The 27531-nt window shown below is 41.9% G+C and overlaps 2 protein-coding genes across 2 annotated transcripts in view; both read right to left on the bottom strand.

The window, feature by feature from the left end:
- raly (RALY heterogeneous nuclear ribonucleoprotein) overlaps positions 1-18779 on the bottom strand; it is a 55196-nt gene extending 36417 nt beyond the window's left edge. Inside the window, exons 1-3 of the mRNA XM_030052399.1 lie at positions 18484-18779; positions 7281-7353; positions 2088-2135 (exon numbers count right to left, since the gene is read on the bottom strand). Coding sequence (XP_029908259.1) covers positions 2088-2135; positions 7281-7353; positions 18484-18739 — 377 coding nt within the window. The 5' untranslated portion in view covers positions 18740-18779. The remainder of the gene's footprint in view (positions 1-2087; positions 2136-7280; positions 7354-18483) is intronic.
- Positions 1-27531, bottom strand: part of LOC115359829 (zinc finger protein 585A-like) — a 1044768-nt gene that overhangs the window by 697748 nt on the left and 319489 nt on the right. The gene's annotated exons all lie outside the window — the stretch shown is intronic.

Raw genomic sequence — 27531 nt, 5'->3', positions numbered from 1 at the left:
CCATGGGGCAGCCGGCTAGGGTAATTTGGAAACTCTCCGTGGGAATTAGTGGGAATATATGGGAATTATCGGAATTTAACAAGAACAAATCCGAAATGTGCAAAAGTGGTGGTTAGCCTACGTCAGGGAACTTAAATGCAGCATAATCTTTGCACTTGCACCTGCAGCCTCCATCATCATTGAGGTTGATGAGGTCCAGGAAGAAGAGACTGACACCTGAAAGGACTGTGGAAAAATGAGGAAAACTAGAGGTTTGAGAAGCTTGAGAGAAAATGCGTCCATTTTACATTCTGAATGAGACTTTTTATTTTAATCACAGGATTGTAGGGATTGTGTTTATTTATTTCCACATTCATGTTTTCTGTTGTTCAATGAAACAATGGATCGAAGTTCTACTCTACTAATAAATCAAAGTCAAAAATGTCATTTATTAAATTTGTATTAGTTTGCGGACATGTCTACTTAGGACAAAACAAAAAGATTATATTTATGTTTGTATATGATACAGTTACATGTTATATGATACAGTATAAATTACCCCAAATTTCCAGGTAATTAATTCCCATATATTCCCATTAATTCCCATTGAATGTTATATTATTCCCAAAATTTCCCAGCTCAGGTTCCCATGAGTTTCTAGAAATTTACTGGAAATTTTCCACCCCTTTGCCGCCCTACAGCCAACAACCTGGGCGAGGCCTTTCGATCCGCTCGCTCGTCAGCAGTCACTCCGACGAAGAGCAGCAGAAACTGTGAAAATGTGAGTGTAAAATGACGACTCGTCTCTCATGAACACAGACGACAGCGTGGGCTCCCCGTTCTCAAAGCCGAGCTGCTATTTTAAAACCAAGTTGGATGCGTTTTGACAGGAGTCAGAGGAGGTTTTGGAAGAGCAGCGTTCTTCCCACAATCATGACGGTCTTACCGCGAATGTTTCAAAACCCTTGGCCCGTTATGTCACTGGATGACCCCGGCCAGCGTTTTTTTTTTTTTTTCTGCTGGGATAAAGGCAAAGATCATCTTCTTTGATCACAGGCAGACGCTGGGCGGACAGCTGTAATCCTTCATCTGTTTTCATGTGGAGTTTCATGAGAGAGTCATTACAGTCTGTCCTCTTTACAGGTTCATGCGTGATGTGTGCTCACACCGATCCATGAAACTCGGGCAGACGCCGCTTCACGTTCGGATTTTTCAAAAGTGTCGGTCATTTGTGGATGAAATGCCGCCGCCCAAGAACTAGAGACCGACCAGTTATCAGTCCTGCAGGATTATCAGTGCCAAGATTCGCAATCGTAATTTTGATTGACATGATGGCTGATGTGAAAACAGACTCCGCCTCTCTGTCTGAAGGAGCGTGTGAGTGCCGCAGTGTTTCCAATGATATCCTCACAATTTTCATTTCCCTTTTTACCTTTTCACCGGGTTTGCATTTGATTTGATTCACAGAAAGACAAAAACACCAAGTTGTTGCATGTTGCCAAGATAAGTAACACTCACCTTAAGGACAATTTTCATTTCATTAAATGCTTTTGAAAGGCATCTGAATGCAGCTTCAGCCTTATAAATATTCATATTAATATTTTTTTTCTTCAAATTTTAATTTTTTTCTTGCTCATTTTCATTTTTCCCCATAAATTTTCATTTTTTTTTTAACTAATAATCAGTCAATTAAACATTTGTTAATTTGTTAATTCAAAGTGAAACATTTCCAATACTGTAAACTTTGACACTGTGATTTTCAAATTTACTGCAAATGAATATCAGCCCTGAGTATTGGTTATCAGTGTCCCACATTACTAATAATCAATACCAGTATCAGCTGTGAAAAATCTCAGTATCGTTCAGTCCATCACATCCCATCATCACTCGTTCATCTTTTCTACTTGATCCTCTAAAATTTCATAGATACGAGTGAACTGAGTGAATTTGGAGGTTTTAGTGTGTATTGCTCATTCTGCATACAGAGATTTTGACGTATTTTAGGGATTAAAGTAACATTTTCCTAAAAGTAAAACACAAGAATGCAGAATCAGACCGAGGAAGGTTGTCATCCAACTCTCCATCCATCCATCCATCCATCCTCTTACCTGTCGTAGAAGTCTTCTCTGTAGTAGTCGTAGTCAAACTCATAGCCACTGGGGGGAAAAAAACATAAAAACACAATTCAACATAGTTACTTTAGAAAAACATCTTGCAATGCATTGTTCCCCCATACAGCAAATAAAAAAAACACATAAAAAAAAAAAAAAAAAAACATTTGAGGTTTCTATTAACTTCATTTGAGGTTTATTTGCACATACAAGCAATGTGATCTGCCAAAAAATATATTTATATATAAAAAAATAATAACAATTGGAAGATTTACAAACTGTGTGGTTGAGATGCAGAAACCACATGATAGTCTGATTATGAAAGCATCAAGATACCCAAAATAAGGAGGTCAAAGGTCACAGATCAGACTGTTCCAGCGATGGCAGAAGAGAAGAAGTGAGGCTGAGAGAGAGGAGGGATTTCCAGACCGATAGGAAAATGCATAAATGAAAAATATGGGAGCTAAAATAAATTAAGGTGAAATAAACTGAAGCAGCCGTGACAGAAACAGCAGCAGCCCAACGATAATGAGGAGGGTGTGTGTGTGTGTGTGTGTGTGTGTGTGTGTGTGTTTACAGAGAGCCTTGAAATGAGGCCTAAAGAGCGAAAGTGAAAAGACATTTACTGAAAAACACAGATAAATAAATAAATAAATAAATACACACATACATAAAAAGAGACGTTCTCCATCCGGTCGCCGTTTCCACAGGAATGTGCTAAAACGACGAGGGTCTGAAACCAAATCGCTGTGTGAACTTTCCCTCCCGGGTCTTCGCATTTTGGACTTTTGTCCGTTTTTGAAAAGCTTCACCAGATATTGTACTAATGTATTTTTTTTCCTCTCTACTCTCACCATTGTTCTTGTCCCTCGTGTTTCCTGAAAAGTTCATTCTGGTCGCTGTGGAAAGGCCTCGGGCACAGCATTCACAGCACCAACACACACACACACACACACACACACACACTCTGACAGCACTCAGAACGTCAGCGTGTTCACCCGCCTGACCCTCGGCCGACTGGCAGTCCTCGAGTCGAGCCTTTGTTTTGCTTAATAATTTAATCATTTGCATCTGTTCGTGTCTAAAACATAAAGAGGTCAGTTATAAGAGCTTCCTTGAACCAGAAACGCCCGAGTGTGTGTTCTCACTCTTCTGACAAAGCTGCACGGCGGCAGTGCACTCAGTAATTACAATCTTTATATATTAATACTCTTGTAGCCTTTAAATGCTCTTAAGTATGACTGCTGCATGAGTATGACTGATTATGATCACATCATGATAACATTGTTTGTCAAGATTGAAACTCGTGCTAATTTAAAGCTGCACTACGTCCTTTTCTGACCACTAGAGGGCATCAAGCACCACCTCTGTAAACACTAGGGGTGTAACGATACATGTATTCGTATTGAAAATTTTCGATACAGGGCGTTCAGTTCGGTACAGGCTGTTGGGTTCGGTACAGAGGTGTGCAGCACGGGTGAGTTACCACCCGAGTATAATAGGTGGCGGAACATAAGTTTCGTTTTCATTTATCCATATCCACCTGCAGCTACACGTGCGAAACAGTAGAGGGCAGCAGTGCACCATGGAAGCGTCTAAGCTCTCGAAGAAGAAGCATAATAAGCTACACCTGAAGCATGACCTGAAGCCTGACTACTGATGTCATGGCTACGGCTAATGCTACCGAAACCGGCACCAGCGAGAAACTAGAGCTTGAAGAGCGCCCCCTGTCGTTAAAATCTCCTGTTTGGGAAAACTTCGGCTTCCTGGTCAAATGTTGCAATGGACAAAGACAAGTGGATAAAATGAAGGCAGTGTGCCGACATTGCTCAGCTGAGTTTTTTTTTTTTTTTATATTTTGTATAATGTTACAATAAAGTTCCTAACAAACATAAAATTGCTTATTTAAAGCAATTTTATGTTTTGCATTTTGTTCCCATACTGTATCGAAAATGTACCGAATCGAGACATCAAAACCGAGGTATGTATCGAATTGTGATTTTTGTGTATCGTTACACCCCTAGTAAACACAGAGGTGGCCTGCCGTTTGCAGAAACCCAAAGCAGACAAGGTGTGTGTGGGACACCTTTTCCTCTGCCAGGGCCTCTCACATGGACTATTTTGTCTCTCCGCTCTGATTTGAAAATGTGGTGAAGCTGCAGACTTCCAGCCACAAGGGGGCACTGCTTGGAATGAACTTTTTCACACTAACTCTGAACCTCCGTCGGAGCGCGTTGCTCTTCAGGGTTTCTTCTACTTATTTGTACTTATTGTATATTGTTGTATATTGTATATAGGTTGTAGATTGTATATAGGAATGTTATATATATTTTCTATTTTATCTTTATTTTATCTTTATCTTTATTTTATTTTATTTTTATTTTTATTTTTTTAACTATTTTATTCTATCTATTTTTACTTGCACAGTGCCGGAGTTGTTGCAATTACATTTCACCGCTGCTGTACCTGTACATTCATGCATGTGAGGAATAAATCTTGAACTTGAACTTGTTGCGGTGTCTGAATTTATCTGCAGAACGTGACGTTTCAGTGCAGCTTTCGTAGAAACTGAAGAGGAGGAAGAGGAACAGGTTGAGGCTGATACAGAAATTTAGAGCTCAAGTCGGTAAACTGTCTGGTGGAAAGACTGCTCTGCTCACTGCTACTCTGACTGATCTGTATTACCTTGCACAACAGCATTAACACTAGTTAATATGAGAAAAATCTGTGCGCCTTGACACTAAGTCCAGTCCAGAGGATGACTGTGTAATAATCTTTTACCTCTTTTTAACTCTGCAAAGAAGAGACAGGCCTGCAACAAATTAATTACTTTTCAAATCTTGCCGCTGTGCTCCTCTTCTTGGGACGGCCCCGAATCTTTCAAGATGAAAAATAACGGAAGTTCCTTTGATGCGTCTGATGACTCAGAGTCAGTAATGAGGACATCGGTTTGATTTTTGTGTGAAAAAGGAAAAAGGCGTCAACAAGGGCGTTGAGCCTTTTGGGGTTTTTTGTAGGCTGGCGCTGACGTCCTTCTGTGAAAAACTGACATTTTTTTGGCTCTGTGTCTTTAAATTTCAACATTTTCACACCAAAATATTTCAAGTATTTCAAGTGTTTTACCCGAGAATTTTAGTCAGGGAGAAGAAAGCATTTAGACCCGGCAAGCCCCGGCCAAGGCAACACACACACACACACACACACACACACACACACACACTGATTCAGTGGTAACGGAAACTCTGAGAAAGTTTACTAATGGTTAATTTAAAGAAAACATTACTAAGAAATTAAATGAGTAAGAAAAACAATGCAGGGCTTGCAGAGTTCATGTAGCTGTGGTGTGGGAGAAACCTGACCAACTGTCAATATTTAATAGAAGTGCAATACTGGCCCAAAACATTGGTTTAAACCCAGTATCAACCAATTACTCACTCAAACAATCAATCTGTCAGGTCTGGAGGAGAGAGAGCCTCGCAGGGTTTCGCATCGCCTCCAAACATGCAGCCAGAGGATTGTGCTGGCGAGGAAGGCAGGAAATATTACAACCACAGATATGTTCCCTTATCACGAAATCCCCCAAAGTCTTAACACCCGTGTGGGTCTGAGCGTTCGAGCGGCTTTAATTGGCGAGGGCCGGCACATTAAACAACACCTCCACAGTCCACGCGGCCTCCTCCAGGCGGCCGCCGTCCATAAAACACCCCGGCCTCCGTCAGGGTGCCGCTGAGCCGCGTGGGCGCCGCGAACGCCTCAGCCCGCTCCAATTAAAGCCTGTGAACTCTCCACTCCCACACAAGGGCATGGAGTGGGATTTTTTTTTTTTTCATAAAACAAAAACATATTTTGTGGTCATAATAATGCCTCTCTTGCTTCACTTTCCTATCCCTCGGCCTCCGAGAGCATCGGCCGCCGCGATACCCAGAATGCTCCGAGTGTTAGAAATCTGACTAATTGATTTGGACATTTTTTCCCTCCTCTTGTGATTTGGTCGTAGAAAGAAGAAGAAACAGGAAACTAAGAGCCACCCTGGACACAGTACACTGCAAAAACACAAAATCTTACCAAGATTATTTGTCTTATTCCTAGTCAAAATATCTCATTACACTTAAAATAAGACATGATCACCTCAGCAGTAACTTGTTTTTAGACAATTGTCACTTGTTTCAAGTGAAAATTTGCTTGTTTCATTGGCAAAATTTGCCAGTGGAAAAAGTGAAAATTCACTTGAAATAAGTGAAAATTAGCATGAAACAAACAAATTTTGCCAATGAAACAAACAAATTTTCACTTGAAACAAGTGACAATTGTCTAAAAACAAGTTACTTCTGAGGTGATCATGTCTTATTTTAAGTGTAATGAGATATTTTGACTAGGAATAAGACATTTTTGACTTGAAATAAGACAAATAATCTTGGTAAGATTAGCAGCACTTCAGCTAAAAAAGACCCCTCATCCCTAATCCTTGGAGAAATGAGGAGATTAAACAATTGAGGAATTGAAGAATAAATTATCCAACAACTATCCGTGAACAGCTGATTTACCTTACTTACAATACGGCAATTAAACATGCAAGACAAGCACACTCCTCAAAAGGAATAACTGATAACTGAAATAACCCAAAAATCCTCTGTCTAGCCGCTGATGGTTGAAGTGACCCTGTGTTAGTGTGGCAGGACGTTTCCCAGCTCTGCAGTCCACTTCAGAGATCAAAACAGACACGAAAACATCAAACTGGTGTCATTTCAAAGCCCAGAACGTTTCTCTTCATGTGAGGAAACACCGGAGGAGTTCGTCCTGGTCGATGCTGAGAGGCTCCGCAAAGTTATTCCCCAAATTAAAACCTGCAACCTGCTTTTTAAATGCCATTCCCACACATCATTTTATATATATATTTTTAAAGTTTATAGCTTTTAAGATGAAGATTTACTTAACACCATCTCTCGTCAGATGGGTGTTTTCACAGCTCAGATGCTTCACTTCTCAATAATTGCAGACCGGTCAAATTTTTGGAAAAGCTTGTTTTGAATCAGCTAAATGATTTTATGAAGTCATGGGATATTTTTGAAAAATTGCAACCTGGTTTTCGAGACCGTCCCAGCACTGAGACGGTGAGAGTCGAGAGTGTCACATGTATTTGTATGAAAAGTGGGTGGGTCAGTGGATGGTTTAAGAAGCGGCGGCGTGTACCTGTAGAGGGAAGCCGCCGATCGCTTCAGGCCTTTGGGTCTGTTGGGCCTCGGCTCTCCTGCCATGTTGATATCTGCAAACGAGAGAAGAGCAAACTTTCACTTCTGATGCCAAGACGGAGACTTGACATCAAAACTGAGGACACTTAAGAGAAAAACCCACATGCACAGCAACAGGCCTGAATACAGCCAAATCCACAAATCTGGCACACACACACACACACACACACACACACACATAGAGACAGAGACTCCTGCTGCCTCTAAATGCTCATTAACATGACACACTGCAGAAAAGATCCGTGTCAACAAGTCTGTGAGATTCTGTGTGAAAGTCTTGTTTTTCCACACACAAATATGTTAAAAATATGTTAAACAAGGCAAAGCGGGCAACAAGGATCAAGAAAACGACATGAGAAGATTCAAGTTGATTGTTACTGGATGTTTCCAGTGGGATTTTTTTTTTCTTCTTTTTTTTATTGGAAGAAAAACAGGATTGTAACTGAAGGACTCATTAGGATGGAGACTGTTTTGTTTTTGCAGTGCGATGTGAGTTCAGAGAGAGAGAAAAATATATGCATACATGTAGAGCATGTGAGAGGAGAGGCTTGGGTTCAAGAGCAAAGCTTGTGTTTCTGTGTGATCTCCACTAGAGGGAGTTGTTGAGCCACGCTGCAGCTCCTGTGTGTGTTCAGCGTTTTACTGCCAGAACAGGCAATTAACCAAATAATCAGCACCTCTCCAGTCACTCAGCAGCCTGTTCTTCACTTCATAAAAAAAAAAGTAATAATAACAATAATGATGATAATAATAGTAAACATTTTATTTTTATATCAGCCTCACAGACACAAACAAGCAGCAACACAACAGTAAAATGAGATGCCAGGGATTATAAAAAAAAAAAAATGGAGTGAAAGATAACAGCCCTAAAACGGGACATTAAATTACAAGTTGGACCATAAAACGAATAAAAATTCAAGCACTGACTAAACGTTTTGTTAAATCAGCCGGTGAACCACCGAGTCACACGGTCAGATCAGCTGTCAATCAATTTTCTTGAATCGAGTGTCATTTTCCTGATCCTGGAGGCCAATCTGCCTTATTCTGCCTCGTTTCAACAGATTAATATTCCTAAATCTCCTGTAACAAGTGAAACTGCACTGGAGACAAGCGGGATTATCTCATCACACTGGCACATTGATTGATTGATTGATTGATTGATTGATTGATTGATTTGGTTTAACTACTGCATTTGGTATGGTAAAGAAATGCTCCATAGATTTTTTTTTTTTTTTTTTTCAGTTGGAGACAGAAACACACTTCTGTGAGAACTGACATGGGGCCAGAATTAAAAATTAAAAATAAAGTCCTGTCATTTTTCATGCTGTCATTGATGGACAGTTCCGTTTTTTAAACCTGTAAATAATGTGTTTTTTTTTTTTGTTTTTTTTTTATTAATGTCAGTGATCAGATCTTTTCCGGATCACACACACACACACACACACACACACACACACACACACACACACACACACACACACACAGTTCCTCACATTCACTCCAGCAGCACCAGGTGTTTGATGAAACTCTCTGCAGACATTTCCATATCAGCTGTTATCATAAACTACTAAGAATAGTCATAAACGGCAATTTTTAAAAATTCAAACAGATTACGGAGTTAATGGAGATTTTTTTGATTTTTGTTTATTTATTTATTTTGTAAATGGCAGAAATGCAAACTGGGAAATCGGGATGTGTTTCCGCCGCACAAAGCATCACAAAAAGAGGAAACTCAGGATGAAATGAACCTGCTTCATATTCAGTCTCTGCTAAGTGATCACACACACACACACACTGAGCAATGTGTGTGTGTGTGTGTGAGAGAGAGAGAGAGAGAGAGAGAGAGACGCTGACTACTAGGTTGAGAGGTTAATTGCTCTCTGAAGCCAAGATCAATGCTCCAATGACACACACACACACACACACACACACACACACAGTAATGCTACACAGATTCCCCAGGAGGCTCCATCAGTGTGTGCATGTGTCTTTGTGATAGAGTGTGTATGACAGCGTGTGTGTGTGTCAGTCTTAACCACCTCCGCTCCCTCACTCTTCTTCTTGCTGTCTCCCTCTCTCTCTCTCCCTCTCTCTCTCTCTCTCTCTCTCTCCCTCTCTCTCTCTGTGTGTAAATTAAAGCGGTCATCACGCTGTGATGTTAAAAAGCTTTAAGTGACTTCTGTTTCGTTTCCTTGGTTACCTGAGGGATTTTTTTTCGATGCTTTTAATGATTTACGCCTGTAACATGTGAAACTTCATTTTTAACAAAGTGTAAAATATCGATTGAGACCGAAATTGAAAAGCCATTTTAGTTTTCCTCGATTGCTCATGTGCTTACACACTCTGACACATCCCCCAGAACACACACCAGACACGCCTTCTGCCCCCTGCTGGATTATCTGTGCATCTCGTGGTTTTGCATGGATATTTTTCCCAATTTTGAAAAAGTCAAAGTGATGGGATATCGAGGTGATACGGCCTCAGTGAAGCAGATGCAGAACATGTATGATGACGTCGTACGATATGGAAAAAAAAATAGTTTATGTTTGAAATTACTTGAGGAAAGATTTAAAGGAAACTTGAAGTTTAGGGGTTAAAAATGTTGTGTTCTGCATATTTTTGCTTGTTAGAAAATGCGGTGCACAGTGAAACTCATGTAGGATAAGTGTTATTTAATTTCTTTTTTTTAAATTTTTAAATCTGCCATTAGGTTCAATAAACAGTTTAGAATTAGAATTAGAGTTTTCTGGCAATTTCCTGATGGCTCAGGCTGTGCAGGGTTAACACACAGTCCTCCAGGTGGAAACACCGCGAGGCAAAACGCTTCACACACACCAATCTATATCGGCTTTCCTGGATGGTTTATAGAGATCCCGCACATCAACCGGGCCGGAGGAGCAGCGCTGCGTCACCACCTGGGACGGCGTCGCCACCTGGGACGGCGTCCGTTTCCACCGGCTGGGTCAGTAACAAGCCGGCGCTCAGCAGCGTCTTCCTCCCAGCATGCTCTCTGTTCATAAGCATCATTATTCACTGCAGTATCAGGTTTTTACAGCAGTGCTTGGCATTGATCTCACACAGTGTGTAACGGCTGTTCAGTAGTGTGTGTGTGTGTGTGTGTGTGTGTGTGTGTGTGTGTGTGTGATGGCTTTAGTGTGAAGTCTGCAGGCAGCGTGGGGCTCAGTCGGAGGATTACATGGCTGTGAGTGCAGAGTTTGGTTTGGTGTGTGTGAAGATGTGTGTGCAGTTTTGCAGCTGTGTTTAGAGTTTCTGGAAAATGGAGCAAAATTTCAAGAAATGTGTCTTAGCGATCAAGCAACACTGTGAAAAGCATAACTGTGGATAAAATCTATTCTTCTGGAGAATCACCGGCAGTGCTCTCTCAGTGTGTTTACATCAAGTTTCAGTCATCAGTTTATTGGCCTCATGTGGCTCATATCAGCTGATCGCAAACCGCAGAGTCAACAGAAGGCCGTAAGTTTCCATCACAAGGTGAAGGGATTTTGGCCAGCTCAAATCCATTTTTTGGTAAATCCAGATTGCATCCAGGTCGATTTTAGAAAGTCTGGACACCAAAAAAAACAAAACAAAAAAAACACATGGAATGTGATTTTTTGCAAATCAGATCCAAACCCCATCTGGAGGAGGTTTGAAATGCGATTCAGTTCAGATTTCTGCCGTTGCATCTCAACACTCAAGTAGGATTTCACTCGCAACACGTCACACAATAACGGCATCAGCTCAATGAGACGGAGGTGCATGATAGCAGCTGCCGTTACCATGGATACGTTAATTAGACAAACCTCTTCACTGTCCATTTTTAAAATCAGTCTTAAAACCCATTTTCACTCATTGGCTTTTAACCCAGCATGAGACGTCGCTCTGTTTTATTTGTTTATATCCTTTTTACTGTTTTATTGTTTTTACTGTTTTGTTGTTTTATGATCATTTATGCACATTGATTTTAAATTCCAGCATCACACGTTGCTCTGTTTTAATTTGTTTGTTTGTTTTTATTCTTTTTACTGTTTTTTTGTTTTATGATCATTTATGCACATTGACTTTCAATTCAAGCGTGAGACGTCGCTCTGTTTTAATTTGTTTGATTGTTTTTATTCTTTCTACTGTTCTTACTGTTTTGTTGTTTTATTATCATTTGTGTACAGCACTTTGTTTCAGCTGTGGTTGTTTTAAAGTGCTATATAAATAAAGCTGAGTTGAGTTGAATGAATCTCAGCCTCCTCTGTCGCTGGATTTGTCGAATGCGATGGTCGGTGATGTCTGGACGTGCTAATCCCATCTGATCACAAATCTTATTTGCCTGCAGTCTGGACAAGGCCTAAGAGCAAGCCGGTCAGCACAGGTAGATTTCTGCAGGAGAAACTCGATCACTGTCGCCATGGAAACACGTGTGAGCATGTGCAGGAAAAAAAACAGCAGATAAGGAAAATTTCAAATGTGTTTGAATTTGTCTTTTCTCCTTCAGACTGAAATGATCTGCTGGTCTGAGAGAGTCAGACTGATGAAGTGTGTGTGTGTGTGTGTGTGTGTGTGGGACTTTCCCTTTAAATAACAGCGACTTGTAGGAGACATGGTAAAGTCACTCTGGCATATGGGGGAGCAGGTGGACGCTGTGTGTGTGAGTGTGTGTGTGTGTGTGTTTGTGTGTGTGTTTGTGTGTGTAAGCTTATTTGTGCAAGCACATGTGTGTGTTTGTGTTTGCACTATTTTTTCCCTAGGTCAGAGAGGGGAGGGTCAATAATGTGTGTGTGTGTGTGTGTGTGTGTGGGCGTGTGTGTGTGTGTGTGTGTGTATAAGAGGCAACGAGCCAGATCTCTGACTGCAACCAGGTGTGGAAACTGCAGGAGTCCACTGGCTTTTAAGGGCCCAGCACACACACATACACACACACACACACACACACACACACACACACACACACACACACACACACACACACACACACACACACACACAGTGTCTCTCCTTCATGGTGAAGTTAACAGGTTTTCCAGTGGCTGTGCGGCGCCTCTGGCCACTGAAAACCCACTTCTTCCCGCTCGGCCTCCATCCATCTTTCATCAGCGCTCCAGGTTTATTATTTTTTATATTTTATCAGCTGTTGCCTCTGATGTTTTAACCCCTCCCTGACGAGGCGGCGTGCAGCCCGCTCGCTCTTCAAAACCAAAGAGACATTTGCTGCTTGTGTTGGAGCTGGCGGAGCGGCTGCACGGGCGGCGAAGCCAACGCAGCGTGAAGGGGATTTCACACACGTGTTCACACGAGAGTTCACTTAAAATTCAGGAAAAAGTGGGAATCCATCATGACACTGTGGTGACAGAACGAGAGAGCAGTGTGAGAGCTGCGACGCGGTGCGAGGCCTTTCTGAAAAGCCCATGAGGGTCAAGTTTGTTGTGTCGTCCTGTTCAATGTAAACTTACAGGAGACTGGAGACTCTGATCCTGACCTTTAAATAAACTGGAATTTAACCTTCAGCTTTTATTCAGCTTTTATCTTATAGTGTTTATATTGTTTGCTGCTATTTATTACCTGTTTATACTGTAAATTTGCTTCATATTTTGCTCTCCACTTTGCTGCTGTGATGCTTGAAATTTCCCCACTGTGGGACTAATAAAGGAATATCTTATCTTATCTTATCTTATCTTGTACAGTAATAAAAACCTACTTATTTAAAAAGGCCTTTTGTTAGTGTCTGCCCGATTCTCCTTTTAATACTTTATTGTTCTCTTAATCCTTTTAACATTTTATTGATCCTTTAATCTTTCTTCTTTCTCCTCTGTAGCACTTTGAGATTGTTAAATGTAAAGTGCGTTACAAATAAAATTTATTATTATTATTATTATTAAAGCATAAATATCATGAATTTAAACTCCCTCTCTATTAAATAACACGGTAGGATGTACAGTAGTGCACGATTCACAAAATTTCATCCTCCGTTAAAATTTCGGCCTCATGAATACAAAAATCAAGGCAAAACCACTGTTGTCCTGCATCAGTTTAGCAATGTTGCCTTCATTTATTGGACTTTCTCGGGTTTTCCTCGTTCTGGGTTTTCCCGTCACATCCTGCTCACTTCTCCGGGACAGAGTCTGCACAGCGGCTAACGTACCGGATAAAATAACAGGCAGGCAGGCAGGGTCCTCCAGGTCTGGCTCTAATGTGTGTGATAAAGTGAAATAAATACAGACGAGGACAAGAAGAAAATAGACTCTGGGGAGTTTGGGAGAAAGTTTCTCTTCATCTATCACACTAAAAAAAAAAAAAAAAAAAACGTGTGGTTTGATGTTTTTCCGGTGAGGTCTTCTGATTATTTTTCCGGGCCGAATTTTGTGAAAAAGGAAATACACGGAGGTCCCAAATACAGGCTGGCTGCTTTCGATGACTGAAGCAAATGAAAACCCGGGCTAATAATTTATCAGTATCAAACCTGCTTGAAATGACCGTCCATAGCGATGGTAGATTTGTAGATTTATTTATTTTTTTAAAGAAATGGGACAGTACATGTTAATGCACATATAAATGTAAACACGTGAGATTGTAGCTGTGTGGCTAATTTCCATCTCTAGTCCCATTGGCAGGTTGGTGTTGTACATAATGCTCATATACAATAGAATAAAAAAAAAAAAAAAAAAAAAAAAAAACAAGACAAACAACATAGTTGATCATAAAACTAGTGGTGTCAAGAGATTAAAAAAATTGAGAGATTAATTAATTATGATCTGTAATTAATTGATCTAATTAATCTCTTTTTTAATCTCACCTAAAATTGCTGAGAAAAGCCCTCAACTTGAGGTATTTCCCTTTAAATTCATTACATTATTGTAGCAGATCAGTCCGATGCGGGTCGGGGGGACGACCCCTCTTTTTCAAGACCCCTTTTTGGAAAAAAAAAAAAATAAATAATAATAATATGGACAAAATCTTGTTTGAATAAAAAAGCCACCGGTCGGCATCAGGCGAGCCGGCCGCGGCACCGGGTCCGGTCTGCCGGATCTGACAGGTGAGCAGCGCACACATAGCCTAGCCTACTGCCATATCAATTTTTGTTCATACGCGGCTGCAATGACTGCGCAATGCGGCCATTCGCCGGTAATCGCGGCATCAGGCGAGCCTACCTACTGGTTTACATATGCACAATACATGTATATTTGCTTAGACCCCCAATATTAGACGAGGGCGTTTTTTCAGGGCATTTTCAATGGAAAAAATATCGTCTTATATTCGGATGAATACGGTAATGTATTAACTTCGATCACGCAACCTTTTCTTCCACCTCCTCTCCTCTCCTCCACAGTCAGACACACACACACACGAGTCGCGACACCCCCTCCTCAACATGCGCTGCCTGTTTACAACGGACTCGGACTGTTGGGGCGGGTGTTAATCAAAACAAACCAATCATGTCTTGACCTCTTCACAGGTTGCTGGCCTCTGATTGGCCTGGCCTGTCTCTCTGACTTAAAAAAAAAAAAAAAAAAAAAAAAAAAAAAGAAGATCAGACTGGTGAGGCCAGCCGGACCGGACCGACAGCTGATTGGCCTGGCCGGCGACCTGTTTAAAAAAAAAAAACAAAAAAAAAAAACGATAGGGCAGGCCACCGGGCCAGTGACAGGCCGGCACAAACACAATGACAGCCAATCAATGTCCACTTCAGGGTGTGACTGACCATTGTTTTCCACCCCCAACAACTTAAGCACAGGAAGCCCAACGCCTACAAACCGATTTTATAAAAAGTAAAATTAGAGATTAAAAATTAGATTAACTCTAATCGCTAAATATGACTGTAATTAATTAATCTCAATTAACGCGATAATTTGACACCACTACATAAAACATACAAGCCAAGGCCTGGTCAGCTGTTCATAACAACGGCCACTATTCAGCTCCATGTGCAGCATTAAAGCCACAGTCCTATGGCCCCCTTTCGATTGCAAGAACTTTCTGTGAAGGCTCTTTCGCTGGTTTCCGAGGTATTTCCACTGGAAACGACACGGTCAGAGGTAGAGCTCCTGGAACCAGATCTAATCCCAGCTCAGGAGGTGATGCTGAAATCCAGCGATCCCGTTCCAGGAGCTTTTAGGAGAAGCTAGCGGGGATGTCGGCGTTTGGTCCAGGCGATGGGCAACAACTTCTGTAAGCGGCCGGAGGAGGCAGCTTTTCCCCGACAGGCCGAACGGACATGTGGCAGTTTCCCCTGCCACTGGTAACACACCACACCATCACTCACTCCACATGCAACAGGTTAGCCAGCATGCTTTTGGATAGTTTGGTGGGTGCACACACTGACCTGCATATAACAACAATGCTGGTTCCTGTGCTATTTTTCCTGTTAAGGTTACCACAAACACACAAATACTTAAGTGAGGTGAGATAACTCTTTATTTAAAGAATGGTAATGATATTTTGAGTTGTTTGTTTCTCATGTGTCCTTGTCCTTACTGCAGTGCTTCCTGGTTCTGGGCAGTGTCAAAGGACCCAAGCATGGCTTCAGGCAGCCTTTTATACTGCCTGATTCATGAGTAGGGAGTGTGTTGAGTCCACTCATGCTGCACCATCCCAGTGAATAAAAGTATAAAAGTGGATTGTAACCTGGTAATGGTGTAATGTTAATAATTTAATGTGACTGACTGATTTAATGTACTTAAATCATGTATATGGGCTTAAAGGTTTTTGTTTGTTTGAAAATAATTGTTCCTGTGTTCAATTAAAGATGGTATGGTCCAGTAGGAGGGGCCTTGCCTTTAAATAGAGGGGATCTACCGCCTGCTGCTTGCCAGGAGAGAAAAAAGCACCAGAGGCCGATATCATCCGTCGACACGCGGGAGTTAGAATAGGTTTGTCAAACGGCCTGAGGCATGAAGCCACATTCAGACAGGACCAGGAGTGAGTGTGTGCAGAGGGGCGAGTGTGTCATTACACCGCCCGTCTGCCTGCTCGCTCTGTTCACCGGCTCTGTGATTGGCCAATGCAGCGTGATGTCGGGCTGCGCCGTGGCAAAAGCTGATAAATATTTGTGCCAGACACCGCAGTGTTTTTCTTTCTTTCTTTCTTTCTTTTTTTTTTTTTTTTGCAGAATCCCCTGCGGCACACACACCCCTGCAGACAAAACTCACTGCTCCCATTTAAAATGAATGAGATTCCTTGTGTTTTCGCCGCAACATCTGCTCTCATCTGCACGCGGCCTATCCGTTTTGATGTGATTGACTCGGCTTTTAAACTGAAGTGAGCTCAACTTAGAAACACTGATCTAATAATAAAAATATATTTATATAGATCTATGAAAAAAAATTCAGCGGTCAGACATGAAAGTAATAAAAATTTTCACTGCATTTGGGAGAGGCAGGTGTCCAGTGCACAGCCAGACAGAGTGGAAAAATAACACAAGACTGCAAAAGATCACGATTTTTATTTGTGCACTTCCTATTCTTGACGGTGGAAAAGAAAACAAAAAGGCAAAACATGAACTTTGTGGGTTCCGGAAAATCTCACGTTCCAGGTTCACCCCGATAATAATCAAAAAGCGGCCGTATACAAGACAAACGAAGCCGTTGTTTTGTCAGTTTATTCTATTCGTAAACAGCGAGCCCATGGACACACACAGATAATGTCGTCAGACCACACGGGTTTGAGTCCAGCTGACAGTCGCTGCAGACGCTCCAATGAGGTAGACAAGACAGACCATTAAAATAATCATCCCGTTACAAACACCCAGCAATTGGATTTTGAAAAACAGGCCTCCGTGCAGCAGCTGTGCAGGCGCGTCTGACCGGCCTTTCCAGCTGAATAATTTAGCCGCATCAGATCCTCGTCTCTCGGCGGTGTGAGAGGACCTCGCTCCATCTGCCGAGCACAGAACGCCAACGCCACGTCTCTGCTCCGATGGCTCGGGAGTATAAAAGCCCAATTTTCACATTAAACCAAACTAACTGTGATCTCTTCATCCCGGCAGATGTTGAGACATGCAGTCTGCCATCGGATAACAAATCCACAAAGTTTTTCTAGTTTGTGCTGAGAGCTGACTGGGTCAATTCTTTCAAACTCCTCATAAACACACAGGCGTCAGGAAGAAAACAGGCTCCTGTCATTTCTGAAAAACATACATTGTTGGACATACTGTATGTGTTTCTTAGTCAGGGGCGCCATATATGGGGGAAAAGTTAGGACAATTCCAAGGGCCCTTGCCTGACAGGGGCCCCAAAAAATAGGTAAAAACTAACTAAAATTATTAAACCATCATTGAGTGAATATATATATATATTTCAAAAATAATACTACCATTATGATCTCTTTGTTTTTACTTATTTTTGGCAGTAAAAGTTAAAAATCCCCATTGACCACAAAGTGTATTTTTTCACCCCAAATCCAGTGCCACCACCTGTGAGTCTACAGTTTTGGAGATAAATTAGACCTGCATGTGGGACTACAAGGGAGACAGTGAGCAGTAACCAAGTAACTGTCATGTTGTTCTTTTCACAAATATGGGAATGATAGTCAAAAATATCATTGAAATGCATAGTTTTATATAAAACAGCATCAAAAATTTTGGCCGGCCTATTCATCGGCTATACAAGGGCCCAATAAGATTTCTTTTCATGGGGCCCAAAATCCCTGGCGGCGCCCCTGTTCTTAGTCATCAACAGCTTTAGTCTTTCCCACCTCTGTGAAAAGTAAAATAAAGTTGCTAATTATGGATGTAAACTTACTTGAAGTGTGAAAATACACTCGTTTTAGAGAGTCCCATCCTCACTAAGACCCTGCAAATTCACCTATTGGCTCAAATTAATTTCAGCGTCAGGTGGCTCAAAGGCAATACTGAATCAAAATTTCAGAGCAAAATAAAAGCCGTCTTGTAAACAGCAGTCAGTAGTCTGTGCCGAGGCACCTGGACGCTGTAAACGGGCTTCAATCTGTTGCCAAAATGTGTTTTTTTCCTACAACCATCCCAACTCCAGCAGCCTCAAAGGACAACAGGACATCACGATATGAGATTTCTAGGTAAAAAAAGTCCTTCAAACTTTCAAAAATGAACCTCTCACTGCCCAAGTGTGACGTTGTCCTTTCATTTGATTTTCCTACCTCAAAACAAAGACCTAAAATTCATCAGACGTGACACACAGACTCACCCAGCGTCTGTCCGGCCAGCACTCTGCCGTTCTCCCCGATGACGGCGCCCCGGGCGTGCCGCTCGCTGGCATACTGGACGAAGGCGTAGCCCTTGTGGACGGAGCAGCCGAGCACCCGGCCGTACTTGGAGAAGATGCTCTCCACGTCCGACTTCTTCACCACCGCCGTGTTGAGGTTGCCGATAAACACCCGCGAGTTGATGGACTTTGGGTCGGTCTTGTTGGTCACGTTGCTGGTCTGGACCTTCAGCGACATGCTGGAGAGACGGACGGGCGGACGGACGGACAAATGGATGGACTGGGAGATGGAGACGGAGAGAGACGGGGAGCTGGAGAAGAGAAGAGAAACGGGGAGAAAAGATAGTCGGAGTTAGTCAAAAAACATCAATATCAAGGCTGCATAAAACAAGCAACACAATTTAAGAAGGTCTGGCAGCAGACACGAAGACCTCACGAAACACCAACCTCATTCTCCTCAGTGTGCACTTAGAAATGAAGATGTTTAGGCAAATAGTTTGATGTGGTTAAGGGCAAAGCTGGTATTATTCTTTTGTGAAGCTACGTCTCTATGGATCACCGTAGCAAAGGGTTTTATGGGTAACTGCAGGCGGAGTGTACACCTCCCAAATCTGAACACACTGTGCAGTCCTGTGCATCAAACAAGCTGATTTGTTTGATTTCTTTATTATTGACACCATCGCAGTCAGAAAAGTCACACAAAGCCAAATGTAATGTACACGTTTCTTTGCCACCCCATCCCCTCCATTTTTCTTCAACCCAACCTGCTTCACCCCGAGCCTCTAACCTCTGACATGATGAACCACGGCAATGTACATAGATTTAAAAAAAAACAACAAAAAACTAAACAAAAACCACATTCACAGGAACAAAAAAAGTCCTGCAAAACATCAAATACAATCTACCCATCCCTCCAACCCCATCCGCCATGCTGCCCAGGAACCCCAGGACCATCACGATCATAGACCAACAGCATTCAGACATAAATTACATAATTATGCTGATTTCCTCCATCATCAATGATGACATCCACAGAAATGGCCATGTATGTGCATAAAACATATGTACAGTACATGTATGCAGTGACCAAATAATGTGCATATAGTGTATATTTTTAATATTTGAGACAATTAACACAGATTTGTTGTTGATTTGTTTTGTAGGCAGGCAGATTTGAAAAGAAATGAGACTATAGCTGGGTTTCCATCCACCTATTTTTATTCGCATTTTCAGAAATTGCGAAAAAAAAAAAAAAAAAAAAAAAAAACTTGGATGGAAACACCAGAAATTCGAAAAACGGTCGAAAATTCGCAAAAAAGTTTTTACGCTTGGAGGGGGTGGATTTCTCAGCGTATCGATAAAAGAAAATGCGACTTTTTGCTGTGGAAACAGGTTTTGCGAATAAATGATGACTGGACCGGATACCACGTCACACTTCTACGCTACAGTCTTATTATTAGTTATTGTTATTATTATTATTATTATTATTATTATTATTAGTCTCTTATTCCTTATTTAGGATGGTTCGGTACGAAGTTAGCGCTGCCAAAATAGTAACCAGACTTCTCCGAAGAGCCGACAAGTTCAGCAGGAATCTGTTCCTGATCAGCTGTTGGGTGTCAGCTGAGTGTTTGTTGTTGTTCAGTCGACACACAGACGCTATCTTATGACATCATCTCACGGCGCACTCTGCTCCCAATAATCGCAAAACAAAACTAATGGAAACAGGCATAAATTCGCATTTTCTTTTGCGCATTTTGACAAAATTCGCTCAAAAATTTGGATATATTTGGATGGAAACCAACCTATTGAACAGCAGATAGAAGGACGCCTTGCAGATGAGGTATGAAAGTATAAATGTGACAATGCAATTTCTTTCCAACGGGGGTGAAGATGGATTTTAGAGTCCAGATTTCTCCTGTGCTGTAGTTTGTGGTTGAGCCGGGTTGGACATGAGACGCATGAGGACGAGGTGGGCGTTCTTGAGGTTTCTCCAGGATCTTCTAACACAATCAGAAAACGAAGAACGGCTTGTTTATCGAGGATGCATTGGACAGCAGCTTTGCCGATGAGAACAAATGAGGAAGGCCGTGCAGTGAATTGCAAGAACGAGGCGTCGTGGCCGGTGTCGCAGCGTGTGACTGCCACCGCCGGCAGAACGAGCCTGGAAAATGAACTCCTCTGTGTTTCGATTGAGCGCCGACATCAACAACACATTTCTCACATTCAAGTTTGTTCTCTCCAGCACAACCTGGGAGGATCGCTCTCCGCAAGGACACACAGCTATCGACTCGGCGTACTCGGATTTGATAATCACCTTTGAGAAATGCACTTTCCAGCACCTATAGTTCTTTTACTTGGAAGCTCGAGAGCAGGCCTAGGTTTTCTCCTAGGATCACAACCTCAAGGATTTTATTCCGTGTCTCTCTCAGAGCAATTATTTGGTGTTTGAAAGCCGCGGCCGCTTGAGTTTCCCTCCTGGAGACGATAAAGATGGACTCGTCTTGAGTGAGAGCGACTTTATCTGACAACTTTTAGCGCGCAGTATCACAGGAGCGAGAGTTAATAAAGTGTCTGACAGCCGAGGAAAGGCATATGGAGGAAAGTGAAAAACAGAGAGAAACATCGGGGATGGAAAGACCAAACCGGGTACAACTGCAGTGCATTTCAAAGATCCGCACACATGAAAAAACAACATCACAAGTACAGAGGCGTGTGCTCTGATCAGGCAAGTTGCAGCAGACACGGACAAACCACCAATGAGACCCCAGCACAGCAAGACAAGTTCAATTGATCACAGAGCAGGATTTGAAAACCAAATGCAGTTTTTATCTGAGTGCCAATTCCCTCCGTCCACATAAATAATGAACACAAGCTGAGAGAGAAACAGGGAGGAAAAAAAGCAAGAGAGAGGAGAGAGAAGAGAGGGGAGAGAGGACTGAGAGCCACTTCAGCTCCTGTAAAGGAGATATGCAATCTAATCTGCCTCGCCGAGCACTTCTCACAACATAGGAAGAGGATCTACATACAAGGGTCGAACAACATATCAGAATTAAATATGTGAGCATACGTCACCAGGGTCAGCTGCATTTTATTCCGCTGTAGTGATCATAAACGAGGCGGCTCGCCCATCACAGCTTCACCACCTCTCCCTCCACACTACATTATCCGACCTTTGAAATGACAACATTTTTTATTTGTCTGCATTCTATCAAGCCGGTGCCACTGCTAGAAAACTGAACTTTTTATTATTATTATTATTATTATTATTATTATATATTTTATTATTATTATATAGCATATTTTATTATTATTATCATTATTATTATTATTATTATTTTTTTTTTTTTTTTTTTTTCATTGGTACAAAGTGTATGCAAGACAGGACGGGGGTGGAGACAAAAGCTGAGAAGACATGACAAGAACAAGATAATTCCAAACACAGTAAAATACAAATAAAAGCAAACAAACAGCCAAAAACAAAACTGGAAAGAAAAAAAATATATAAAAACATAATAAAAATAAAGATAAATCAAATAAAAAATAAAAGTAATGACAATCATAGTAATAATGACAATAAAACAGTAATAGTAATAATAAAATAATAATGATGACAATGCTACTACTACTACTTCTACTGCTAATAATAATAATAATAATAATAACAACAACAATAGTAATATACATTATGACAATAAAGCCACTCAGTGGTATGAGTAGTGGTAGGATCGATTGTGTGTGTGTGTGTGTGTGTGTGTGTGTGTGTGTGTGTGTATTCATGAATATGTGAGTGCATCTGCAACAAGGAAAAGGATAAAAAGAAGATGGGAGTATCACGAGAGGCATATCATCCCCTCCCTGGTGTCCACCTTTTTTTATTTTTCAACTTGAGAACTTTTCAAGTGTTTTCCACCAGTTTTGCTCTACAGAAGATTGTTTCAGCCTAAGAGCGATGAGTGAGTCACACCAGGACTTTACTCTCCTTCACTTTGTTGGTAGAGGCTGTAAAGGAACCATCATAAAACCTCTTCCTCCGAGACATTATTTCAGTAAAGCCTCATCGTCTCGTGCAACATATCTTGAGATGAGCAAAGAATCTGAAGTGCAGATGAAAATTTACAGACATTAACGATGTGAAGATCAAACAACAAAACTGTATCTTGGTGCAACAGGACAAAATAGACGGCACTTTTTCCACCTGTTTGTCTTGTGAAAATCTGAGCTAACGGCAAAGAGAGTGCGCTGTACGTCATGTCGCACCCTGTTAATGAGCTGGAGAACATGGACGGTCAGTATTTATGACCGCCGGGCTCTATGGAAAGCTAATAGGATCATAAATTATCTCCTTTTAAACTCACAGGCTGATTTATAATTTGCTGGGCTTGTTGTTGCACAAACAAGAAAAATATTGTTTATTCTTATTTACCAAGGTGCTGAAACGTGGGAGGCACTGTGGAAATGAGAGAAAAGCAGCACAGCAAAGAATGATGTGTGGCCTATTAAATATGTATTTCAAGGTGTTCGAGAACTGCAAAATTATGGGAGGGGGTGATGGCAATTTATACAAAATGACCCAATGAAGGCAATAGCTCGATCATGATTGGTGGCCGGAACAGGAAAGGCCATCGTATGTTATTTAACATCTTTAAAAAGCATGTCCTCACTCTTTTGCAGCACCTTTCACTGTGACTTTCAATTCGACCTTGTGCACACGGTCACACCAGCTTGCATCACCTGTCAGGTGTGTACGGATCTTTGTCGCACTGATGGACTTTGGGTCGGTCTTGTTGGTCATGTTGCTGGTCTGGACAGGATTAGATCTGAGCTAGGAACCCCTGCCACAAGCAACAAAATACCATGGTCACCCTTTACGTATGGACATGGTGAACGCCCTTACGGAAAGAAAATATATTTACCAATATATTACACGAAATATATTACAATATATTACATTTAATATATGGAATTACAAAAAATGTATATGTTATGTTTTTGAAAATGTCTTAGCAATACATGGAATAATATATTGGTGAAACATATAATACAATATATTTATATATATTGCATCAATATATTTTAATATATGGGATAATACATGAGTAATTGTGCATTTCAGAAATTGCAATATATTGGAAAATATAAAGACTAGTTCCCATATATGGAAATGTATTATCTAATATATCACATGATATTTTCCAATATACTGCAATATATTTTTGTTTTGTAAGGGCGGTTTGCTGCTTATCTTGAAACTGGAGGCAAATAAAATCAGAGAGACTTTCTCATATGACAGTAATTCAGTCACAGTGTCTGGATAGCCAACACTGGGAGCAGAGCAGCGCCGAGGGACAAAGTTGTGAATAAAGTTATGACTGTGCTGCGATTAAAAATGAAAAAAATAAATGAGTGTTTTCAAAGCTGCCGTCTGGTGCTGAAAGCCATGTTGCTTCTGAGACAGGCTCCAGATGCCTCGTAAAATAAACCCAGACGCAAATATTAGTGGCAGAACATTCAAATTAGCTCGACTGCAGCTGTGCTCATTTATATCCGTCTTGGTAAATCAGCCGCTAAATCGGGCAACTGTGGCGACGCAAAATTGATCAGCCCGGGTGTTAATTTGAGGAATGCCTGATGAATCGATGCCGCGGAGTTTCAAACAAGACGAGGTCAAATCCCGGCATACGGCGGGACCGTGACTACACTGAGAAAACGCCTGTGTTGACCTCAGCTCTGTGGACTGAGCAGCAAATCATTCATACAGTGAAAACCGAACATCTTCATCAAGTCTCACCTGCTTCTTCCACACACACACACACATACACATACACACACACACACACACACACACACACACACACCGGTGTTGCTCTTATTCAGAGTGTCAGTGGGTAGAGGATGAGGATTGGGTAGTGTCATGCATGAAGCTGGATTTAGGAGGAATAATGTGGATTCTGTCTGGGAAATGGAAAATAAAATAATAATTTCTTATCAGCGCATGTCTTAGTTAGGTATGTACCCGAACTGCTGCTTGTTTTGAGCCAATCACATCCATCACGTGATGCACTGAGGCCCAAAAAGCATTTTTCTCATAGACAACAATGGAAAAAGAAGCGGAACGACTTATTTCACCAGAAGAATTTGATCCGATGACGTTTGGAAAGTGTAGAAGAGCCGCATGATTAAATTATTTTATACCCGTTCTAGTTAGCCGAGAGCTAAACCGGAAGTTAGGCGGCTAGCTCGGCTGACACACACACACACACACACGGCTCTCATGCGCTCACTTCCGGTTTCTTCCCGAATCCGAATAACAAATCTGAAGTTTTTTTTAAAAGCCCGAATCCGAAGCCGAATCCAAACAGTGCGATGGCTGTACACCCCTAGTCTTAGTTAGGCTGATACTGTGGATGTGAAGCAGCCGTTCAGAGTCGGTCTTGTTAAGATCATGAGCGTGCAGGAGCTTGGCTGCTCACATCAGGAGTGTATTCCTCAGTGCGGGGTTCACTGTCTGTCTCGCTCTCTATGTGTGTCTGTCTTTCTCTCTCCCTGTCTATCTGCCTGTGTGTTTGATAAATGTGGAGTGAGCTGCAGTGCGCTGATTACAGCAACAGCCAACAGGAAAAGACCAACAAGCAGCCAACCAGTGGAAGCCAACATGACATCTGTGGTCGGCCAACCACAGAGCTGCCAACTTTTCAAAAAACCTTGGAGTGAGATTTCCGGGGGGGGGGTTTACTAAAATCTGACAGGTGCGCCGCGCATACAGACTGCCGTGCTTTCATTATAAACCGACTTTTGTTTATATGCGGTTGCAGCAGCACAACGGACACAACACAGACAACATGGTTCATTATTGATTGCGCAACGCGGCGATTTGCCGGTAATCACACTGCGCACATTAAACGATTTTGCGGAGGCAAGAGGAAAGTTGCATGATTTACACCGTATCCACGTTCGCGCTGCGTGCGTGACCGTGCATGTGCTCGTGCATGAACGCTTGGGCGCGGTACAAACTTTGTAATGTGAGTAGCCTCTAACTCATTCATTTCATTGGATAATATGTCGGTGGGGTGAGTGGAAGTCCCTGATTGATTGAAAAGATTCTTCTGATTGGCTGAGCCTCTTGTAAAAGTGGCCCAGCCGCCGCAGCCTCTGCTCTGCAGGCATGACTTATCGATCACAAGTGGCTTTAACGTGTGAATTTCCCAGCCTGGGATCAATAAAGTATACCTATCTATCTATCTATCTATCTTTTCTCAGGCTCAACAGATAGATCAGAGATAAACAGAACCGGTTTTAGTCAAAAGAAAAAAAGGCTCTTGATGATCACTTCAGCGTGAGAAATCGGAGGTGTGGCGTGAGAGCGTGTGAAGCCAATCAAATGCGTGAGTCTCACGGCCAATGCGTGAGAGTTGGCAGCTCTGCAACCAATCATGTAACTTTCATCGATCACTCACTCATTCATTCACTCATTAGGCCCGTTTCCACCGCCAGAACTTCTGGGTAATTTTACAGGGCTGGGGCCGAGTTCCTGAACTTTTACAGGGGCTAAAAAACGGCCCTGCCTCGAGGTAGGGACTCTGAGCGGCCCCAAAAAACTCCTGGGTGGGGCTTGGGGTTTACTTGGTGCTGACTGGATTTACTCACGGCACGATGTGGTGTCAACAGAAAGCAACAAACGCTAGCGTTAGCTTTAGCTAACGTTAGGCGTCCCTAGCAACACGGCCAACACTACCAAGCTAACGCTAACGTGCTAGCTAACGTTGGCTAACACTAACAACACACTTTTTAGCCGGCATTTTAGGGACGCTAACGTTAGCTTTAGCGGGCGTTAGCTAACGCTAACAACACACATTTTGATGCCCCGGTCATGGTCACTCAGTCGCCCGGTAACTTTACAGGAACCTTCCTCCTACTCGGCCCTCTCAGTGGAGACACAGCAGCTGAGAGGGCCGAGCCAGAGGACATTCCTGTAGCAGCTCCTGACCCCCAAATACTACCAGGAACCTTTTGGTGGAAACGGGCCTATTCACTCACTCACTCGCTCACAGACAGGGCTGAGCCTCTGGCCTGTGACCCTGGTGTCTTTCCAGAACTTATCTCACACACTGCTCTTGTGATATGAAACACCTCCACGCTCTCTTTGCTGGTTCCTCTTGTCGACGCCATCTTTGTTCTTTTCTTCTTCGCCGCCTCTCAAAGGTTTTGCTTCTTTTCTCCTGTGAATGGTTTGCGTTCTCTCCTCTCTCTTCTGTGTTCCTCTGTCGATTTTCAGCAGGTATCTCTGCCTCCGGATATCGACTTTAGTTATCATCAGTCCTGTCATTTCCAATCCAGTTATTAGTGTTACTCAGTCCCACTACAGTCAGACCTATAATTATTATTATTACCATTCTTGCTATAATTATTGTTACCTTTATAATTATTATTATCAGTAGTAGTATTATTATAGCTATTAGTATCGTTGTTGTTACTGCCATTATCAACACTAGTGTTACTATGCATTATTTGGCTGCCCTTACTTATCCCATTCTTCTTGATGTGAGTAAACTGCTCACATATTGCTGTGTGCCAGTTTTCAGTGTGGTGAGTGAAGAACAGCAGGTTTCCTTTTTACCTTGCAGTTGTTCTTCCTGGTGAAATCTGCTACAAGTGTCTCTGGGTTGGCGTGCAGACCTTCATTTTGAAGTTTTTTCTTCTGTTGTGCTGTCATTACTTGCTTAGGGTATTGTATTTCACAGCCAGTGATGTGTACTGGAGGCCCCTGTGTTGCTGCAGATGGTGGGTTTGTAGCTGGTACCTTCATCAGTGGCTGCTGCTCAGCTGTCGCAACATCCCGTTCCATCATGGAGGCTAACTGGCAGTTGGATCACCAACTGAATATCACCAAAATGAATATTTATCTTGAAAATTAATTAATAAATAAATTCCTTATTTTCCCCTTTTTTCAGTCCTGGTTCTATTGATGTCCTGTTGATGTCCTGTTGATGTCCTGTTGATGTCTCCAAGTATATATAGTCCAGTTGTGAT

This window comes from Myripristis murdjan, chromosome 5 (genome assembly GCF_902150065.1).
Source record: "Myripristis murdjan chromosome 5, fMyrMur1.1, whole genome shotgun sequence".
Lineage (NCBI taxonomy): Eukaryota > Metazoa > Chordata > Actinopteri > Holocentriformes > Holocentridae > Myripristis > Myripristis murdjan.
Note: the sequence above shows the minus strand (reverse complement) of the source record. Positions and strands in the feature narration are given on the sequence as shown.